Below are 22,406 nucleotides of genomic sequence, written 5' to 3'. Positions count from 1 at the left end.
TAAATTTATTATCAAAGTACAGATACATCACTATATAAAACCCTGAGATTCATTTTCTTGCAGGAAGCCAGAAAGCAAAGCAACACTGCAATAGAATTAATGAAAAACAACACACCTCACGTTCACAGTCGAACAAAGACATATGTCTACACAGTAAATGCAACTATGCAGATAAACAACCAATGTGCTTAGGTCTCTTCTAAACGTCTCCCCTCTATAACCTAGGCCCCCAGTCAGCATCCCTGTAATTCTCTCCTCTCCATCTTCACAGGGTCTTTCCTAGAACAAGGTGATCAAAACTGTACCCAGTACTCCACATGCAGCCTCACAATATAGTGTGGAATCTATATGTGACATGTGGAGGACACCCCACACGTACCTGTTCTGGGGCCACACCCATCTTTTCCAGGGTCACACGTACCTGCTCTGGAGTCACACATCAGTGAGAGGTTGTTACACTGGCAAGGTTTACATCCAGTGTCATTCAGCTGGTAATGCAGTGGCTGGCACTGGCTACACTTTGGACCGGTCACCCCAGGTTTGCAATGGCACTTTCCCATGCTGTAGAAAAATTCCAACGAGAACAAGTCAGAGCTGGGAAATTTTCCTGGATTACATAGAAACACCTATTGCATTTTCAATACATTGTTTAAAAATGATTAATAGACTTGTGGGGTTTTACAGAAATTTAAGTTCATAGTAAGCAGAACCTTTCAGTGTAAAAAAAGAGCACGTACGTAGAATTCATTTTCTCTGAATAATTCCGCCCAGCTATGCAGATTATTTTATCTGTACAGTTGTTGTGTGACATACACCGGTTTTGAGAACTCTGTTCCCTTACTCACTGAGGGCAGTTTTAGTAAATTAATTAAGTCCACAATTTAAGGATTGCTCTCTGTCCCTGAAAATGACTCTTCCAGAAATTCTGAAGTGGATACACAGCCACAGAAGTTGTATGGGAAGCACTGGGCAGAAGTTCAATCATTTCAGAGTCATTTCTCCTACTAACCTTCAAGAAAATTTGATAAAGTACCTTCTTAAATATGTTCTGAAAAGGATCATTCATTGATCAAGTCAATCTGCAGGGTAGTGTAGTGGTGAGTGTAATGGTATTACAGTCACAGAGCCCTGGGTTCCATTCCGCCACTGTCTGTAAGGAGTCTGTACATTCTCCTCATGACCGCAAGCATTCCCTTCGGGTGCTCTGGTTTCCTCCCACAGTCCAAAGACGTAAAGGTTTGGGTTAATAACTTGTTGGGTTGCTATGATGGTGCCAGAATTGTGATAACACTTACAGGCTACTCCACCACATCTCACTGATTTGACTTGACACGAGCGACACATTTCACTGTATGTTTCGATGTAGATGTGACAAATAAAGTTCATCTTTAAAAGTGTGGTAATGGGAGTCTATTTATTTCCTCAAAAGAACAGCAAAGCTGTACATAAGACGAGAGGGTGTGTTCTGGACTGTCATCATATCAATGCCCTGTGAAGAGCGAAAACTCCCACTGAAGCCACTAGGACTATGTTACTGCTCGGTAAACGTCCCACCGTTAACAGACTTTCCCTTGTTTGTGTTACACAAAAAAATTGAACAGAACAAGCAAACATTAAGTCATTGTTACCACTTTACAGGAGTATTTAGCACTGAGGGAAAGCAGCTGCTGATTCTAGAATGTGGTCACTCTGAGATGTTTCAGGCCAGACCATTCATCAGGACTGGGAAGCAAGGGGGAAGAAGCCAGAATTAAAAGGTGGAGGAGAGGGGAAGGTGGTGAGACCGGGTGGGTGGGAATGAAGTGTGAAGCAGGAAGTTGATAGGTGTTAGAGGTAAAGGGCTGGGGAAGGAATCTGATAGGAGAGGCGAATGGACCATGGGAAAAAGGGAAGGAGGAGGGGACCTGGAGGAGGTGACAGGCAGGTGAGGAGAAGTAAGAGTAAAAGGTAGGAGGGGAACCAGAGTGGAAAAAGAGAAAAGGGGGAAAGAGAGAAATTACCAGAAGTTGGAGAAATCGACACTCATGCTATCAGGTTGGAGTCAACCAAGATAGAATACGAGGTGTTGTTCCTCTATCCCAAGAACGGCCTCATTGAGGGAGTAGAGTAGGCTATGGTGCGACATGTTGGAATAGGGACGGGGATTGGAATTAAAATGGTTGGCCACTGGGAAATCCCACTTTTTTGTGGTGGCCATAGTGAAGGTACTCGGCAAAGCAGTCCCCCAATCTGTCAGGTCTAAACCATGTAGTGCAGCCCACACCGGGAGCAGCAGGTAGAGTAGATGACCCCCGAAAGATTTACAGTGAAGCGTTGCCTCACCTGGACGTACTGTTTGGGGCCCTGAATGGAGGCGTAGGAACAGGTGTGTAGCATTTGTGCCGCTTGCAGGGACAGGTGAGATAGGGATGACTGGAAACCCAACCCAACATTCAAAGCTCAGAAGTACAAAGTACAATTTATTTTCAGAGTACACACATGTCACCACATACAACCCTTTTCTGTGGGTATACTGCACTTAGCAAATGTATAAACAAACCGCAAATGCAGACAAATAAATAAATAAATAACACTATAAATAAGTGTAGCTATCCCCTGTTGTTCAAGAGCCTGGTGGTTGAGGGGTAGTAACTGTTCTTGAACCTGGTGGTGTGACTCCTGGGGCACTTGGACCTTCTACCTGATGACAGCAGTGAGAAAAGAATGTGTCCTGGGTGGTGAGGATCTTTGATGATGGATGTTGCTTTTCTGCGGCAAAGTTTTATGTAGATGTGCTCAATTGTCAGAGGGTTTTACCCATGATGTACTGGGCTGAATCCACTACCTTTTGTAGGATTTTCCACTCAAAAGCATTGGTGTTCCCACACCAGGCCGTAACGCAGCCTATAAAATACACACTTCCCACCACACTTCTATAGTCGTTTGCCAAGATTTTCAGTGACATGCTGAATCTCCACAGACTCCTGAGGAAGAAGAGGCACTGTTGTGCTTTCTTCGCAATTATATGATGGGCCCAGGATAGGTCTTCTGAGATACAGACACCCAGGAGTTTACAGATCCTCTCTACCTCTGATCATTATTGGCTCATGGACTTCTGGTTTTCCTCTCTTAAAGTCTACTATCAGTTCCTTGGTCTTATTGACATTAAGTGAAAGGTTGTTGTTATTACATCACTCAGCCAAATTTTCAATCTCCCTTCTGTATGCTGATTCATCACCATCTTTGATACAGCCAACAACAATGGTGTCATCAGCAAACTTGTAAATTGTGTGGTGTGTTCAGTGCTCACAGTGTGCTCCCCTCTACACTGGAGAAACCAGACACAGCTGGTGATCATAAACACAAGGGATTCTGCAGATGCTGGAAATCCCGAGCAACACACACAAAATGCTGGAGCAGTTCAGGCAGCATCTATAGAGTGGGAAAAGCAGTCGATGTTTTGGCTCAAGTCCCTTCATAAGGACCTTAAAAGTATATCCTGTCATATTACCCATTTCTATGCTAGGAAAAAGGAGCTGGCTGTCCAACTTCTCATGAGTAAAGAGAGTGTTTGTTTGTTTGACGTGTGATGGAGCTACATACATAGAACATTTATCAAGAACTCTTGACTACAGTTTGAGAGTCTTACATTATCTATCTGAGAACTTCCATCTACCTGAGACAATGGATGCGATTCTTTTCTCATGAACTGCTATGTCTAAAACTGTTCATGAGCTGATTTACTGGTCCTTAAGTAAATTTCACACTGATTATTTCTCCAAAGATCAATCCAGTTCTTTCCACTCATAAAGTTATTTACAAGATTAAACACAAGAGATTCTGCAGATGCTGGAAATCTTAAGCAAGATGTACAAGATTAAATTAGTTTCTTACTTCAACTGCTTTTAGCAATAACTTGCATCCTGGTTTGAAAATGTGGCAATAGGAGCCATGTTAACAGCAACAGTACTGTGTTTGAAACAGCAGAGTTTCACCGAACTCACAAGGGTCATTAGCTGTGAACTGGAATGACAGTTCCCAGTTCCTTGGTTATATCCTCAGCCACATTATAAGCTCACCTTTCTGTCTGCTTCCCCCTCAGAAGCAGCTTAACCAAGATGCCAAATGCCTACATGTCCACAGCCTCCAGGAACATAGAACATATATAGTACAGGCCCTTCAGTACATAGTGTTGTGTCAACCTTATAACCTACTCTAAAATCGATCTAACCCTTCCCTCCCACAGAGCTTTTCACTTTTCTATCCTCCGTGTGTCTATCTAAGAGTCTCTTAAATGTCCCCAATGCATCTGTCTTTACCACCACCCTGAGCAGTGTGTTCAATACACCCACCTCTCTGTGTAAAAAACTTAGCTCTGACATCCCCCTATCCTCTCCTCCAATCACCTGAAAATTGTGCTTCTTTGTATTTGTCATTTCCACCCTGGGGAAAGGTCTCTGCCTATCCACATGATCTATGCCTCTTATCACTGAGTTCCAACACACTTTATATGCTTGGAATTTGTGAATGTCTCTTTAGGTAGACCTTCATTTTAAGCCAGGCATCAGCAATGGTGTGCGCTGCTGAAATCTACATCACAACCTCAACTAAAATACCTGGTGTCAGACTGCAGGGACCACATGGGACCAGACAGTGTAATGCCCGAGGTTAGGGCCCCTCACCTAGAGCAGTTCTCTAAGTGGCCTCAATCAGTGTTGTAGCTACAAGATTACCCAATGCTCTGATAACAGAGCACAGAAGAACATGGGAGATTTGACAGAGGTATACAAGCATTATGAAGGGTATAGACAGGGTAAATGCAAGCAGGCTTTTTCCACAGGTTGGGTGAGACTAGAACAAGAGGTCATCAGTTAAGGGTGAAAGGTGAAATGTTTCAGAGGACCCTGAGGGGGAACTTCTTCGCTCAGAGGGTGGTGAGAGGATGGAATGAGCTGGCAGCACAAGAGGTGGATGTGAGTTTGAGTGCAGCATTCAAGGGACGTTTGGATGGGTACATGGATGAGAGGGTTATGGAGGGCTGTAGTCTCGGTGCAGGTCAATGGGAGTAGGCAGTTTAAATGGTCTGGCATGAACTGGATGGGCCGAAGGGCCCAGTTCTGTGCTGTTGTGTTCAATGACTCCCTGATAAACAGAGAATTACTACTGACACCAGGGGGATGCTGTAGATAATAGACGTTGTTTTAAAGCAAGCAGCTCATCAAAACAAATTCAATATTATGCGGACCTGCCAAGAGAGGGGCTCAGGAAGCTGAAGTGGTGACCTAACGCTAAGCCTGCTGAGCAGAGTCTGCCACAAGCCAATAAAAGTTTGTCAAAGCACTCGCTCCTGTCCTGCACCAAAAGCTCCCTTCCGGAAAGCACTAAAGTATATTAAAACAAAAACCTCTCATTACTTCAGAACTTTCTTCCCCCAGGCAGTTCATCTGAATAACTATTCCTGTTTTCCCCCTCCTACCTCCTTCGATCTATTCTACCCCCTCCCCATCACTGCACGCAAAATGCTTTAAACCACTGTTTACATTGTAAATACATGCAGGTATTTATGTATTTATACACATTTGATTCCAAATTCCTACTTTAACCTCTAACTTTATTTTTATACAATTCTTTATTCTTTACAATTGTTGAATGTTGATGTTTTTTGTTGCATGTCCCACCCTGACCAACACACCACAGCAAATTCCCAAACCACAGAAATGTATCTGGAGAATAAAGCCAATCTTTAATCCTTGCTAGATTCTCAACAGATCAAAGACAACTTAAACCAAGTCAGCTCCACCAGGAAACATTTCTTTTTAAAAATCTCCAACTGAACTACCAGGTCATTTTGATATAATCAGTACTGAGTTGAGAAGGTAGTCGTGTATTCAGCAAGCAGGAGCCAACAGTTTTCCTAAAGAGCCAGATTAAATGTTCATCCTGTTGCTAATCACTGAACGTCTCCTTCAGAATGCTCTGCTCAAGTCCACTGTCTGGTAATGATCTGTCAGCCCAATAGATATGCTCTTACTTTTATAAAAAGCCAAGGTTTAATTTATTCCCTAGCTGCCGCCTTCAGATGTTGCTATGACGACTGCCGAAGACGCAAGACCTGAATGCACACTTGGTTCCCAGGGTAGAACAGCACGGGTGAATGACCTGTGCACAGAGACACGGCCTATTCATGGAAATTGCAGCACGCTGTTCTGTCCAGTGATAAACCAACAATAGTTTTAATAAATGTACTTCTTTGCAGGTGGTAAGAATTGGGTTTTGAGACACTTCATCTCCCTTACCTGCCTCACCTTCCAGCTTGTCCCCCTTCCCTATCCCCCCACTGTCTTACTCTGATATCTTCCCCCTTTCTTTCCAGTCCTGAGGATATCTCAGCCCAAAACATTGACTGTTTAGTCCCCTCTCTTGAAGTTGCCTGATCTAAGTTCCTCTACATTTTGTGTGTGTTGCCTCCTGTTCCTTCTTATTTATTCACTAATCAGGCAGGGCCAGCATACGCTCCCTGGCATTTGAATCTAGGCTCTCATAAGCAGCAGGGCCAGAATTTACTACCCAGCCTTTGAATCTAGGCTCTCATTTAGCCATATCGAAAAGCATTTAAGAATGTATCACACTGGAATTAGAAAAACCCCCAATGGATCAGGCCAGCCTGTGGCCCAGAGAGTTTTGGTAACATTCAGTAGTTTTGTGGTCATTATTACCCATCAGTAGGATTTCAGTGTAAACATTAGCGGAGTCTAAATGCACGGTAATCATGGTGAGACAGAATCTGAACTTTGGGTATCACTGGGCAGGTAATTTCACTGCAGTTCAGCATTCAAGATTGTTTAATGTCATTCCCAGTACACAAATGTAAAAGAGAACAAAATAATCGTTACTCCGGATCAGATGCAGCACAAAAAAACAACACACAATAAGATAAAGAACAATAAGTAATTAAAAAAATAATAAACAATAAATATAAATCAATTCAGAGTTACAGGGTTATGACAACTAGATAGGCAGTTAAGATCAAATCAAGATTCAAGAATGTTTAATATCATTTCTGGTACACAAGAGCAAAGAAGAAAAAATTAAATATGTAAGAATGCCTATAAACTGCACATAAATTGATATAGATTGTCCATGAAGTGACACTAGGTCCAGGAGTGTCTGTACATAAAGTGACTGACAGGAAATGATGAAGTAGTGGTGATTGGGGATGTGGAGGGGTGGTTAGGGGATGTGGAGGGGTGGTTAGGGGATGTGGAGGGGTGGTTGGGGGTGTGGAGGGGTGGTTAGGGGATGTGGAGGGGTGGTTGGGGGTGTGGAGGGGTGGTTAGGGGATGTGGAGGGGTGATTGGGGATGTGGAGGGGTGGTTAGGGGATGTGGAGGGGTGGTTGGGGGTGTGGAGGGGTGGTTAGGGGATGTGGAGGGGTGGTTAGGGGATGTGGAGGGGTGGTTGGGGGTGTGGAGGGGTGGTTAGGGGATGTGGAGGGGTGGTTAGGGGATGTGGAGGGGTGGGTTAGGGGATGTGGAGGGGTGGATGGGGATGTGGAGGGGTGATTGGGGATGTGGAGGGGTGGTTAGGGGATGTGGAGGGGTGGTTGGGGGTGTGGAGGGGTGGTTAGGGGATGTGGAGGGGTGGTTAGGGGATGTGGAGGGGTGGTTAGGGGATGTGGAGGGGTGGGTTAGGGGATGTGGAGGGGTGGTTGGGGGTGTGGAGGGGTGGTTAGGGGATGTGGAGGGGTGGGTTAGGGGATGTGGAGGGGTGGTTGGGGGTGTGGAGGGGTGGTTAGGGGATGTGGAGGGGTGGTTAGGGGATGTGGAGGGGTGGGTTAGGGGGTGAGGAGAGGTGGTTTAGGGAGTGAGGGCGGGTGGGTTAGGGGATGAGGTGAGGTGGGTTAGGGGATGTGGAGGGGTGGGTTAGGGGGTGAGGAGAGGTGGTTTAGGAAGTGAGGGCGGGTGGGTTAGGGGATGAGGTGAGGTGGGTTAGGGGATGTGGAGGGGTGCGTTAGGGGTGAGCAGAGGTGGGTTAGGGGGTGAGGAGGGGTGGGTTAGGGGATGTGGAGGGGTGGGTTAGGGGATGTGGAGGGGTGGGTTAGGGGATGTGGAGGGGTGCGTTAGGGGTGAGCAGGGGTGGGTTAGGGGGTGAGGAGGGGTGGGTTAGGGGATGTGGAGGGTGGGTTAGGGGATGTGGAGGTGTTGATCAGCCTCACTGCTTGGGGGGGGAAGTAACTGTTTTTGAGTCTGGTGGTCCTGGTGTGGATGCTACGTAGCCTCCTCCCTGATGGGAGTGGGACAAGTAGTCCATGGGCAGGGAGGGTGGGAATCCTTCACGATGATCAATGGAATCACTGTTTCCCAATGGCCAAATAAAACCTGTGCGTACTCGTCGTTTATCAGTTCCCTCCTAGCACGTCCACAGCTTACTAACCTTAAGCCATACGTCTTTGGAACGTGGGAAGAAAGTGCAGCACCCAGAGGAAACCCACAGAGTGAAAGGGAGAAGGTACGGGCTCCTCACAGACAGCGGCAGTTGCTGCTAAACTCTGTGATACAGTGCTGCCCTGTAACGAGGACATTCAGTCAGTCCTTAGATTCTCATCCTCACAGTATGCCCAACCCCTTCCCCTGGCTGACTCAGTTATTCCCAACAGGACATGGCAGGACTTCTCTGCAAAGACAGACAGATAAAATAAGACCATAAGACAGAGAAACAGAATTAGGCCTTTCAGCCCATTGAGTCCGATTTAACATTACAGTATGACTGACTTCTATTTATTTATTTGACATCCAGCACAGTACAGGGCCTTCCAGCCCTTCAAGCCGCACCACCCAGCAACCCCCAACTTAACCCGAGCCTAATCACAGGACAAGTTACAATGACCTACTCACCTGGGTATCTTTGGACTGTAAGGTGGATTAATAGCCAACTCAACCCCATTCTCCTGCCTTCTCCCTCTAACCTTTGATGCCCGGACTAATCAAGAACCCATCAACCTCCACTTTAAATATACCTAATGACTTGGCCATTTACAGCCGTCTCTGGCTGAAGTCCACAGATCCACCACTCTCTAGCTAAAGAAATTCCTCCTCGTCTCTGTTCTGAGTGGATGTCCCTCTGGTCCTGGAGTCCTCTATTAAAGGAAGCATGCCGATTGGTGAAGCATGGTCCTACCAACTTTGCATATGCTCTTTCATATAATTACAAAGAATTTGCCCTGCTTGAGTGAAGTTACCAGTCAAGAGGTCAGATTGCATCCCGGATGATGTCTATTTCCCTCATTCACAGCACAATGAGTGTTTGATCCATTGGGCAGTAGCAGGCTCCCCAGTTAGTCACACCCAATATACACTCAGCAAATGGATCAACACACGTAGCACACTGTCAGTGCCACTAGCCTATGCTGAGACGGGCCTCAGTAACTCTCCAGCCAGTGCGAGACAGAAGGCCAGTGTCCTGCCAATATATGCCCAGCACTCATCCACAGTGGTGTCCTAAGCATTGTCAGTGATACTTCCCGTGTCCAACAATCTCTCTGACCCCCTATCACCAGGCAGGAGGTACTGCAGCATTAGCACAAGGACTGGTAGGATGGAAAACAACATTTTCTCCCAGGCTGAAAGTCGACTGGACTCGTGCCACCACCCAGGTCTCATCGCGTATGAAGCAACAGTAACACTATATAGTTTCCTTTTTGACTTGTATCATTAATGCATCTTATTATCTGTTAATTTATTTGTAGTAATATTAATTTGTGTGTTATGTGTGCGAGTTATATGCACTGTGTTGTGCTCCGTGGGTCAGAGGCACATTGTTTCGTTTGGTGGTATACATGTGTACGGTTGAAGACAGGGATCACTGGACAGGGGGAGACAGTGTTCCCGTGGTCAGGTACCACCGGACAAGGGGAGACAGTGTTCCCATGGTCAGGGATCACTGGATGGGGGAGACAGTGTTCCCGAGGTCAGGGATCACCGGACAAGGGGAGACAGTGTTCCCATGGTCAGGGATCACTGGATGGGGGAGACAGTGTTCCCGAGGTCAGGGATCACCGGATGGGGGAGACAGTGTTCCCGTGGTCAGGGATCACCGGGTGGGGGAGACAGTGTTCCCGTGGTCAGGGATCACCGGATGGGGGAGACAGTGTTCCCGAGGTCAGGGATCACCGGATGGGGGAGACAGTGTTCCCGTGGTCAGGGATCACCGGGTGGGGGAGACAGTGTTCCCGAGGTCAGGGATCACCGGACAAGGGGAGACAGTGTTCCCGAGGTCAGGGATCACCGGACAAGGGGAGACAGTGTTCCCGAGGTCAGGGATCACCGGACAAGGGGAGACAGTGTTCCCGAGGTCAGGGATCACCGGATGGGGGAGACAGTGTTCCCGTGGTCAGGGATCACCGGATGGGGGAGACAGTGTTCCCGTGGTCAGGGATCACCGGATGGGGGAGACAGTGTTCCCGAGGTCAGGGATCACCGGATGGGGGAGACAGTGTTCCCATGGTCAGGTACCACCGGACAAGGGGAGACAGTGTTCCCGTGGTCAGCGATCACCGGATGGGGGAGACAGTGTTCCCGTGGTCAGCGATCACCGGACAGGGGGAGACAGTGTTCCCATGGTCAGGTACCACCGGATGGGGGAGACAGTGTTCCCATGGTCAGGTACCACTGGATGGGGGAGACAGTGTTCCCAGGGTCAGGTACCACCGGACAAGGGGAGACAGTGTTCCCGAGGTCAGGGATCACCGGATGGGGGAGACAGTGTTCCCATGGTCAGCGATCACCGGACAAGGGGAGACAGTGTTCCCATGGTCAGGTACCACCGGATGGGGGAGACAGTGTTCCCATGGTCAGGTACCACTGGATGGGGGAGACAGTGTTCCCAGGGTCAGGTACCACCGGACAAGGGGAGACAGTGTTCCCGAGGTCAGGGATCACCGGATGGGGGAGACAGTGTTCCCGTGGTCAGGTACCACTGGATGGGGGAGACAGTGTTCCCAGGGTCAGGGATCACCGGACAAGGGGAGACAGTGTTCCCGAGGTCAGGGATCACCGGACAAGGGGAGACAGTGTTCCCAGGGTCAGGGATCACCGGATGGGGGAGACAGTGTTCCCAGGGTCAGGGATCACCGGACAAGGGGAGACAGTGTTCCCGTGGTCAGGGATCACTGGATGGGGGAGACAGTGTTCCCGAGGTCAGGGATCACTGGATGGGGGAGACAGTGTTCCCAGGGTCAGGGATCACCAGATGGGGGAGACAGTGTTTCCGAGGTCAGGTACCACCGGACAAGGGGAGACAGTGTTCCCGTGGTCAGGGATCACCGGACAAGGGGAGACAGTGTTCCCGTGGTCAGGGATCACCGGATGGGGGAGACAGTGTTCCCAGGATCAGGGATCACCGGACAGGGGGAGACAGTGTTCCCAGGGTCAGGGACCACCGGACAGGGGGAGACGTGTTCCCAGGGTCAGGGATCACCGGACAAGGGGAGACAGTGTTCCCATGGTCAGGGATCACCGGACAAGGGGAGACAGTGTTCCCGTGGTCAGGGATCACCGGACAAGGGGAGACAGTGTTCCCGTGGTCAGGGATCACCGGACAGGGGGAGACAGTGTTCCCGTGGTCAGGTACCACCGGACAAGGGGAGACAGTGTTCCCAGGGTCAGGGATCACCGGACAGGGGGAGACAGTGTTCCCAGGGTCAGGGATCACCGGACAGGGGGAGACAGTGTTCCCGTGGTCAGGTACCACCGGACAAGGGGAGACAGTGTTCCCATGGTCAGGGATCACCGGATGGGGGAGACAGTGTTCCCGAGGTCAGGGATCACCGGATGGGGGAGACAGTGTTCCCGTGGTCAGGGATCACCGGATGGGGGAGACAGTGTTCCCGTGGTCAGGGATCACTGGATGGGGGAGACAGTGTTCCCGAGGTCAGGGATCACCGGACAAGGGGAGACAGTGTTCCCGAGGTCAGGGATCACCGGACAAGGGGAGACAGTGTTCCAGAGGTCAGGGATCATCGGATGGGGGAGACAGTGTTCCCGTGGTCAGGGATCACCGGATGGGGGAGACAGTGTTCCCGTGGTCAGGGATCACCGGATGGGGGAGACAGTGTTCCCGAGGTCAGGGATCACCGGATGGGGGAGACAGTGTTCCCATGGTCAGCTACCACCGGACAAGGGGAGACAGTGTTCCCGTGGTCAGCGATCACCGGACAAGGGGAGACAGTGTTCCCGTGGTCAGCGATCACCGGACAAGGGGAGACAGTGTTCCCATGGTCAGGGATCACTGGATGGGGGGGACAGTGTTCCCAGGGTCAGGGATCACCGGATGGGGGAGACAGTGTTCCCAGGGTCAGGGATCACCGGACAAGGGGAGACAGTGTTCCCAGGGTCAGGGATCACCGGATGGGGGAGACAGTGTTCCCAGGGTCAGGGATCACTGGATGGGGGAGACAGTGTTCCCAGGGTCAGGGATCACCGGACAAGGGGAGACAGTGTTCCCAGGGTCAGGGATCACCGGATGGGGGAGACAGTGTTTCCGAGGTCAGGTACCACCGGACAAGGGGAGACAGTATTCCCGTGGTCAGGGATCACCGGATGGGGGAGACAGTGTTCCCGTGGTCAGGTACCACCGGACAAGGGGAGACAGTGTTCCCATGGTCAGGGATCACCGGATGGGGGAGACAGTGTTCCCGTGGTCAGGGATCACCGGATGGGGGAGACAGTGTTCCCAGGATCAGGGACCACCAGACAGGGGGAGACAGTGTTCCCAGGGTCAGGGACCACCGGATGGGGGAGACAGTGTTCCCGTGGTCAGGGATCACCGGATGGGGGAGACAGTGTTCCCGTGGTCAGGGATCACCGGATGGGGGAGACAGTGTTCCCGTGGTCAGGGATCACCGGATGGGGGAGACAGTGTTTCCGTGGTCAGGGATCACAGGACAGGGGGAGACAGTGTTCCCAGGGTCAGGGATCACCGGATGGGGGAGACAGTGTTCCCAGGATCAGGGACCACCGGACAGGGGGAGACAGTGTTCCCATGGTCAGGGATCACCGGACAAGGGGAGACAGTGTTCCCGTGGTCAGGGATCACCGGACAAGGGGAGACAGTGTTCCCGTGGTCAGCGATCACCGGACAGCGAGAGACAGTGTTCCCGTGGTCAGGGATTACTGGACAGGGAGAGACACGGCATTACCGTGGTCAGAGATGACAGGACGGGGGAGAGGAAGGACAGTGCATTCACGATTTCACCACTTTAACAAGTTAGGAACTGTGAAGAATTTGAAGGAATTGATAATAATCTTGACTGTTATAATGAAAATGAAGATTGGAGAATGCAATCCTTGAAAGCTTTGTATGAAGGTATTGAACTGATATTGTTTATTTTCAGATCATCAAAAGAACGCGGCATCACACACTGGATGAATTCCTTCATCAATTAGGAACTAATGCAATTTTATAATACTGTAGTACTATAGGGGGTGTTTTAATTTGTGCTGTATTTCATTTAAATACAGAATTTGTTACTTAGTTTGTCCTTTTTTTTTAAATACCTTTTTAACTATTTCCATGACATTTTTAGTAATTGGGGCAGCTGCTTAATTGGGCCAAAATATCCTAATTAACCAGACTCCACTGCATGTCTTATTGTAATTTACAGTTTTTATTACTATGTTTTGCATAAAAAAACACTGTCATAAAAAAAAACAAATTTCATGATATATGGCAGTGATACTAAACCTAATTCTGAAAGCACAGAAGCAGACATGAACTCGGCTGGACAGGCAGCATCAATACCGCGGTGGCAGTCAACAGCTGATGTTTCAGACCACGATCCTACATTGGTCCTGATGAAGGACGTCAGCCTGAAGTGCCAGCTGTTTATTTCCCTACATCGACTCTGCCTGAGCTGCTGAGTTCCACCGGCATTTTGTGTGTGTCAGGATTTCCAGCATCTGCAGAATCTCTTGTGTTTAAGACACAGAGCTGGGTGTAGCTAACGTGGTCAGTTTTTATTGCCCGAACCTCTCTTCAAACATTGGGTGGGGGGGGGGGAGCTGCCAGTGATCAGAAAGTCAGGAAAAGGCAATGGATGTTTTTATTTTCATATGGCGATATACAAACATAGCGGCTGCATGAGAATCTGTCTCAGAAGGACTGCGGCGGAGATTTCCATTCGGTTCTGTGGTAAATGTGGTCTGTTGTTTAGGGGAAAAAAATCTATAAAGATTCTATTTTACACAAAGGAAAGAGTGAGAACAGCTACCGGGTACAATCTGTTTTCACTTGAATTTGTAAGGGAACAGATTGTGTAACACATGTTCATCTGATAACAGTCCACACTAACATTCTCCTCCATGACACCAGTCTTATGCAGCCCAGCCGTCCCCAGCTGAGGGTCTTTGATCTTTCATTAACGCCACCCCTCTGAGCAAATTACGCAGATAAAGACATCTGGCAGAATTGAACGGCAACTTCACAGGTAGTTTTCCGTTCTAGGGAAAAGCCTGGACCAATTCTCCATAGTTAAGTTCAAGGTATACGTCTTATCAAGCCGAGTCTTTGTCACCATACTTAACTCTGAGATTCATTTCCTTGCAGGCATTCACAAAGAAACACCGTAGAATAAATGAGAAACTACAAAGACTGACAAGCAGTGTGCAAAGTTGACTTGACTTGACAAATGAAGACAACATGTGCAAATACAAAAAGAAAATAATAATAAATAAATAAATAAATAAATAACACTGTGACCATTTGTTGTAGAATCCTTGAAAATGAGTTACAGTCATAAAACACTATAGCCCTTCGGTCCACCTCGTCCATGACAAACTAAATCTGCCCCCAGTCCCATCAACCTGCAGCTTGAACTCCATATGCCTCCCATGCACGTACCTATCCACATTTCAGTCCAATGTTGAAATTGAGCCAACATCCACCATTTCACCCGCAATTCTGAATGAGAATGCCTGCAACTCATGTCAAGGATCAACTTTATTTTCCAGATACATTTCCATGGATTGGGAATTTGCTGTGGTGTATTGGTCAGGATGTGACATGCAACAAAAGGTAACAACATTCAACAATTGTAAAGAACAAACAACGATATAAAAATAAAGTTAGAGGTTAAAGAACAGATGTGGAATACAATGTGCGTAAATACCAACAGGTATTTACAATGCCCGAGGTCTCCGTCGGTCAGAGCTGATATTGCATCCCAGCTGTCTGGATACACAAGCCAGGGCAGCACGATACAGAGAGCAAGCTGCTGCCCATGTAGTAACCTCCCCCTCTCCACACAACTGATGAACCCAAAGGAATGGCAAAGACCGATAGTTTGGTCAGAAGCGTCACAGGAGTTGCCAGTCAGCATTGAACTCAATGTAGGAATGCCGCTGGGACTCCAGGTCCAGATTTTACCCTCGGGGTTTACTCCCAAAGCCTCCTCCATGAGTGGGTATAGCTGCAAGGCAGCCAGGTTTGAGATCAATTTTCCTTCATGTGAAGGCCAGGAAGAGGGTTGTCAGAGGCTATTTGAGGCACACACTAACAGCTTGTCCCCATTACTGCCCCTGGCTATAACAAACAACCTTAACAATGTAAACAGCATTATAAAAAGAGGCTTACAGGGCAGTGCAGTGGCAGGAATTACAGTTGGGGGGGGGGGGGTGTTGGAAGTAGGACTAACTGGAATGGCTGATCTGATTAACTGGGGAAAGAAACTCTTAAAACGGCGTGAAGATTTTGTTTTACTAGGCCTATACAGTGCTTTCCATAAGGGAGCATTTGGAAAAGGCAGTTTGCTGGCTGGGCAGTGTCCGCAATGGTCTTTCCTGCCCGCTCCTTTGTCCTTGACACATACACAGACTGCAGCCAATGAGCTCTTCAGCTGACCTGATCCCTCTGTATATTGTGAGAGAATGCTACACCAAAACAGACAGAAATGGCTGATGGGAGGATGCTCTCTATGACGGCAGTTTGGAACAGATAGTGGGGTGGAAGGATAACTTGAATGGTTTATCAGATTGACTCATTTCTCTGCATGAACCTTCTGCAGTGGGAATGTACAGTAGGCCATGAGGCCTGTAATTCTGACTGCCACATTCCTTGGCAATTCTTTTGGTATTTTCAGAGAACAGTGACTCTGGAATCAGGCAATAATCTTTGTGTACGACCTGCAATTTAGATGACTAAACAGTTATGAAGGACTTCACATTTTCCAACTATTTACAAACAAAGTCCAAACTTAGATTTGAGGAAGGATTCTCTAGTGGACAGACAGCAACTCAATGAATTTGCCATCTCTGTCAAAGATTTCTCACCCTGACATTGCAATAAACATGAGCAGAGAAAGCTAATCCAAAATTCAAGATTGTTTAATGTCATTTTCAGTACACAAGAGTAAAGGAAAACTATTGTTAGTCCGGATCTGATACAGCACAATGAACATAAATACTTAAGATAGCTTACATATGTGATAGATTGTATGCCCATAAAGTGACACTAGGCACAAGGTGACTCCGAGATGAAATGATAAAGTAGTGTTGGTGGCAGTGTGTAGAGGGGTGGGTTAGCAGATGGAGGTGACTGACTGGAAATTATATCGTGGTGGTGGTGATATCCAGATATCCACTGGAACAAGCCAAAAAATGTGACTTCAAGCTCTGAAGAATTCATGCTCCAGTCAATCCTCTCTCGATCTTGTATTTTCAACTTTGCTGCTTTTCAACAGAACAGTATGATCTGCTGCCGGTTCTGGCTGACAAAATTTCCCACATTTCCACCTGCTGGTTCTCAAATTGACATGAACACTAAGAAAAGTTACCTTCAGAATTGGCTTGAAGCCAGCTCAATAAACAGAGATGAACAACGTCTAGTGCTCTAAGCAGAACCAGCTTAACATCTGCTTGCGCTGTTTGTTATCCAAGGTGCTGACAGCACAGCCACATCTGGAGTACAGAGCTCGTGGTCAGAGGGCAAGGACACATTTGCAGGAGGGGTAATTCCCATGGGGAAGACCTCAGAGTCTCTGCTCCAAGGAAAGCTCTAGGCAACACCGGATTCTGCAGGGAGAAGCAGCATCTCCACTTCCTCCTGCCACAACAGACAGGATCTCCTGATGACCACCCACTTTGATTCTACTTCCCATTCTGACATGTCAGTCCATGGCCTCCTTTACTGCCACACTCAGGTTGGAGGAGTAACAGCTTATATTCCATCTGGGTAGCCTCCAACCTGATGGCACATTTACCAATTTCTCCAACCTTTTGTATTTTCTCCACCTCCCACCTTCTCTCCATTCTTATTCCCCTCTCATCCTTCCTATCACCTCCCTCTGGCTCCCCTCCTCCTTCCCTCTTACTATGGTCCACTGTCTTTTCCATTCAGATTCCCGCTTCTTCAGCCTGTTACATCTACCACTCCCAGCATCTCACTTCATCCTCCACCCACTTGCCCCCTCACCTATCACCTGCCAGCTTGTCCTCCTTCCCCTCCCCCACTTTCTTACTCTGGCTTCTGACTCATTCCTTTCCAGACGTGACAAAAGGTCTCGGTCCAAAACCTCGACAGTTTATTCCCCTCCGTAGTTGCTGCCTGACCCACTGAGTTCCTCCAGCATTTTGTGTGATACTCCTGGAAGAGACTGGAAACACAACCAGACCAAGACAGACCCGTTTTATAGTCACCAGTCTGTTTATATTTGTTGCTGGCCTCACACATGGGTAATGGAGCATGAAGGTCATCAGCTTCACACGGAGCCTCGCACAGTCAGGTTTGCACACTCCACCCTGTTAAAATCATCACCTGGATACATCTTCTCCCCTCTTCTTCAGAGTAAGAAGCGACTGCTGTTTCTTACTCCAGCAACAACATTTTTAAACTCCTGGCAGACGGGGTAAATCCCTTCCAGGAATAATGGATTTTAATCTTGGTTCCTGTAGGAGCTTTGACATAAATCCCCAAACATCTATGAATCTGTGCCCCGTAGGAGACAGATGGGCTCCGTCCATGGACGACACAGTAGCTTCGTCTCATACACTTTGAATCAGTCTTTGCTTTGTTGAGTTTTGGCGGGGTTTAAGATCTTGCTTTTCTTGATGTGAATAAATACCGGCATGATGATTTCTCTGAACCACTCCAGGGACGAGCAACCAACTGGGAAAGATTGGCTGCAGGAAGCAGCTTAACTGAGTAGTGGGTTTGTCGGCAGGCAACATTAATGTGAAACTAATGAAAGATGAGAACCCGACTGTGCCCAACACACACTGTATGTGGAATAGGCAGGTTCTTCGCCAGCCTGTCTCCCTGTGGCCGATCCACTAACTCAGAGTTCCTCAGAGGTGTTCTCAGCCGCTGACATTTCATCAAATTAAATAAATTAGTTAGCGCACTTCAGCCAACTAAGCAACTGTCTAATCTTATATGGCATTCCTCTGGGCTTCAGTATATTGCATCACCAGTGGCAGAGCAACCTTACTGCTGCAGCTATGATCAATTAACATTTTGTAAACTAATTAAACCAACAGATGAAAAAGAACTTGAGATTACTTCCGGCAGTGACCCGGGTGACGGTTGGGCCCCTTGCTGAGGGACAGGTGGCATTTGGAAGGAGGGCTCATGGACGGGGTGTTTGCTGATGGATCTACTCACTGGAGCGACCCTCGGTAAAAGCCTTCAGTACCTTGACAGAGGTGCACACACTGATAAGAGGGATCGATGGAGCGGACAGCCAGAGGGTGGAAATAGCTAATACCAGGGGGCATAATTTTAAGGTGATTGGAGGAAGTATCGTGGGGACGTCAGAAATAAATGTTTTTTTTCTTTTAACACAGGAAGTGGTTGATGTGTGGATCACCCTGCCATGAGGATTGGTAAAGACAGATACATTAAGGGCATTTAAGGGTCTGTTAGATAGGCACATGGATGAAAAAATATGGAGGACTATGTGGGAGGGAAGGGTTAGATTGATCTCAGAGTAATATTTAATTTAGAGATACAACATGATAACAGCTCCTTCCATCACACCAAGCCTCTGCTGCCCAGTTCCACCAATGTGACCAATTAACCCATGTGTCTTTGGAAAGCGGGAAACCCACGCTGTCACAGGGAGAACGCACAAACTCCTTTCAAACAGCAGTGGGAATGGAACCCTGGTCGCTGGCCCTGCAAAGCATTGTGTTGACTGCTATGCTGTGTGCTCCCCAAGCAGATTAAAAGGTTAGCATAGCACTGTGGGCTGAAGGGCCTGTACTGTGCTGTCATTTTTGGTGGTATGTATGTATGTATACAGTGGAAGTGACAGTGAACTTGATGTTTTAAGTGGCGCACAATGACAGGTGCAGTAAAACCACAAAGTGCCCCCTTTCTCAGGCAGAAACTGCCCCCAACTCACACTGACAGGTGCAGTAAAACCACAAAGTGCCCCCCTTTCTCAGGCAGAAACTGCCCCCAACTCACACTGACAGGTGCAGTAAAACCACAAAGTGCCCCCCTTTCTCAGGCAGAAACTGCCCCCTAACTCTCACTGACGGATGCAGTAAAACCACAAACTCACCCCCCCCAAGGCAGAAACTGCCCCCTAACTCACAATGACAGGTGCAGTAAAACCACAAAGTGCCCCCGTTTCTCAGGCAGAAACTGCCCCCTCTCACTGACAGGTGCAGTAAAACCACAAAGTGCCCCGTTTCTCAGGCAGAAACTGCCCCCAACTCACACTGACAGGTGCAGTAAAACCACAAAGTGCCCCGTTTCTCAGGCAGAAACTGCCCCCTCTCACTGACAGGTGCAGTAAAACCACAAAGTGCCCCCTTTCTAAGGCAGAAACTGCCCCCTAACTCACACTGACAGGTGCAGTAAAACCACAAAGTGCCCCGTTTCTCAGGCAGAAACTGCCCCCTAACTCACAATGACAGGTGCAGTAAAACCACAAAGTGCCCCGTTTCTCAGGCAGAAACTGCCCCCTAACTCACACTGACTGGTAGCTTCTCACAGATGAGCTGGAGGTGTGAGAGGCCACCCTACACCCTTATACCTCTATAGTCAGCACCTGAGTCAGGCAGGGCAGGTGGAGGGGTGAGGGGTGGGGGTTAGGTGGAGGAGGGATGAAGGGTTATGGGGGTCATATTGGTGGGAAGGATGTGTCGATGGCATGAGGGTGAGGTGGTCAGTGAGTAGGGTTGAGGGATTAAAGATCTTTAAAAGTAGCTTTATTTGTCACATGGACATCAAAACACACAAAGGAATTTGTCACTTCTGTGCCAATGACCGAGAGTCTGAGAATCATCGGAGTTGACGACACTGATGATTTTGTATTCTTGTGAGATATTATAAACAGACCTTTTTTTTCTTTTTCTAGTTTTTCTTTCTTTTTTTTCTTTTTTTGCTTTTTTTTCTTTATTAGCTATTAGATTAGTAGTTTAGTTATTTTTGCATAACATTTTTTTTCTTTTTTCTGTTTTTTTTATATTATATTTTATGAAATACCTAGATTTACCTTATTCATACATATACTGTATGGTTCATGTTTTGGGAATACTCATTTATACTGTAATCATTGCTTATGTATTCTTTCATGTGCAATGGAAATGTGTATGTTTGTAATCCCTTTATTAATATATCAATTGTATTTTGTTCATATTATTAATAATAATAAAAAGATTGGAAAAGAAAGAGAGTCTGAGAATCAGACCACAAGTGTAGCTACACTTCTGGAACCAACACATCATACCCCCAAGTTACTAACCCTAACTCGTACATCTTTGGAGTGTGGGAGGAGACCGGAAAACCCAGAGGAAACACACATAGTCATGGGGAGAACGTACAAACAGTTTACACTCAGAGGCAGGAATTGCGTCACGCTGCCCTACCACTTCAATCAGCAAGTTACCAGAGCACAGTTCATCAACCACTTCTTCAGGCTTAGCCTGCCCCACAAAGACCTCTTGAGCACAACAACCCTCTGTTGGTCTACCCTCAGACATCAAGCTTGCTGGTACTGGTCAGCCTGTGGCTGGCAGGTACCCCGTTTACAGAGCTCAGAATCAGGTTTAACATCACCAGCAGGACTCGGGATACTAAACAAGCAGTGCAAAAATGGAGATTAAAAAGTAGTGAGGTAGTGTTCACAAGTTCATAATGGCCATTCAGTAATCTGATGGTGGAGGGGAAGAAGCTGTCCCTGAATCGTTGAGTGCTTCTGCACCTCCTTCCTAACGTTCACCATGACAACAAGGAATAACCTGGGTGATGGAGATTCTTCATGATGGATGCCGGTCACTCCTTGAAAACGTCCTGGATACCGCTGAGCAAAAATGTTACTGTGCGTAGAGGTAGAAGAGTGTCTGTCCATTCCTTATCTCAAACGCAGACTCCCTGTCTCACAAAGGAGATTAGAAGAGGCCACATTTTTCTAGGTAATGACATCTGGTGTTCCAATAAATCCGATAAACGCCACTTACACTAAGTTACAGTGGCCGTTACAAGACCAGCTGTCAGCAGCCTCTCTCTGAGCTTGAATAATGGTGATGAATTACGATCTTACCACTCGCCAACACAAGCTCAGACAGCCAGAGTCTCTGTTGTCAATTTATTTACTGAGATGCAAGTGGAACAGGTCCTCCCGGCCCAACAAGACATACAGACCGAACAATTTCACCCGAGCTCAATCATGGGATAATTTATAATGATCAGTTAACCTGCTTACCGTACATCTTTGGGCTGTGGGAGGAATCTGGAGCACATGGAGGACACCCACATGCTCCATGGGGAAGATGTGCAGACTCCTCACGATTCAACTCTGAGGTCTGACACCCCAAGATGCAAAACAGCGACATCCACTAGAAACCCTGCGACCAGTGAATCAACCAGCTGCAGCACACACAAAATCCTGGAGCAACTCAGAAGGCTAGGCAGCATCTATGAAAATGAATAAACAGTCTCGGCCTGAAACATTGACTGTTTGCTCATTTCCATAGATGTTGCCTGGCCTGCTGAGTTCCTCCAGCGTTCTGTATGTGGTACTGTGGATTTCCAGCATTGGCAGATATTCTCGTGTTTGTGGGTGTCAGAGGTCAAGGTGAAAGGCAAATGGAGCACACCCCTCACACACCACTCTCTAGCCCGGGGGTCGGCAACCCGCGGCTCCGGAGCCACATGTGGCTCTTTTACGTCTGTGCTGCGGCTCCCTGTTGCTTTGGGAAATAATTGGTTGTGGCGACCCTTTTCCTGGCACATCCGAACCGACTCACAATTAGATAGCCTACGGGGGGTTGCGAGCACAGAGCTTTGGAGCCTCTGCGCCATGGGGGGCAGGTTGAGGGAGGCTTAAAAGTGAGGCTGAAGATTTCGAATAAAGTTTTTTCCTTCGACTGCAGTTACCGACTCCGTGTCGTAATTTTAGCGCTGCGTGTAGCACACCGCTACATGGTC

At 47.8% G+C, this 22,406-nt stretch overlaps 1 protein-coding gene across 2 annotated transcripts in view; it reads right to left on the bottom strand.

The window, feature by feature from the left end:
• The window catches only part of LOC132407467 (multiple epidermal growth factor-like domains protein 9), a 205,789-nt gene that overhangs the window by 58,947 nt on the left and 124,436 nt on the right, over positions 1–22,406 (bottom strand). For both annotated transcript variants that reach the window (XM_059994038.1, XM_059994039.1), the window contains exon 3: positions 422–561. In XM_059994038.1, the coding sequence (XP_059850021.1) occupies positions 422–561 (140 nt within the window). The remainder of the gene's footprint in view (positions 1–421; positions 562–22,406) is intronic.

This window comes from Hypanus sabinus, chromosome 18 (genome assembly GCF_030144855.1).
Source record: "Hypanus sabinus isolate sHypSab1 chromosome 18, sHypSab1.hap1, whole genome shotgun sequence".
Lineage (NCBI taxonomy): Eukaryota > Metazoa > Chordata > Chondrichthyes > Myliobatiformes > Dasyatidae > Hypanus > Hypanus sabinus.
Note: the sequence above shows the minus strand (reverse complement) of the source record. Positions and strands in the feature narration are given on the sequence as shown.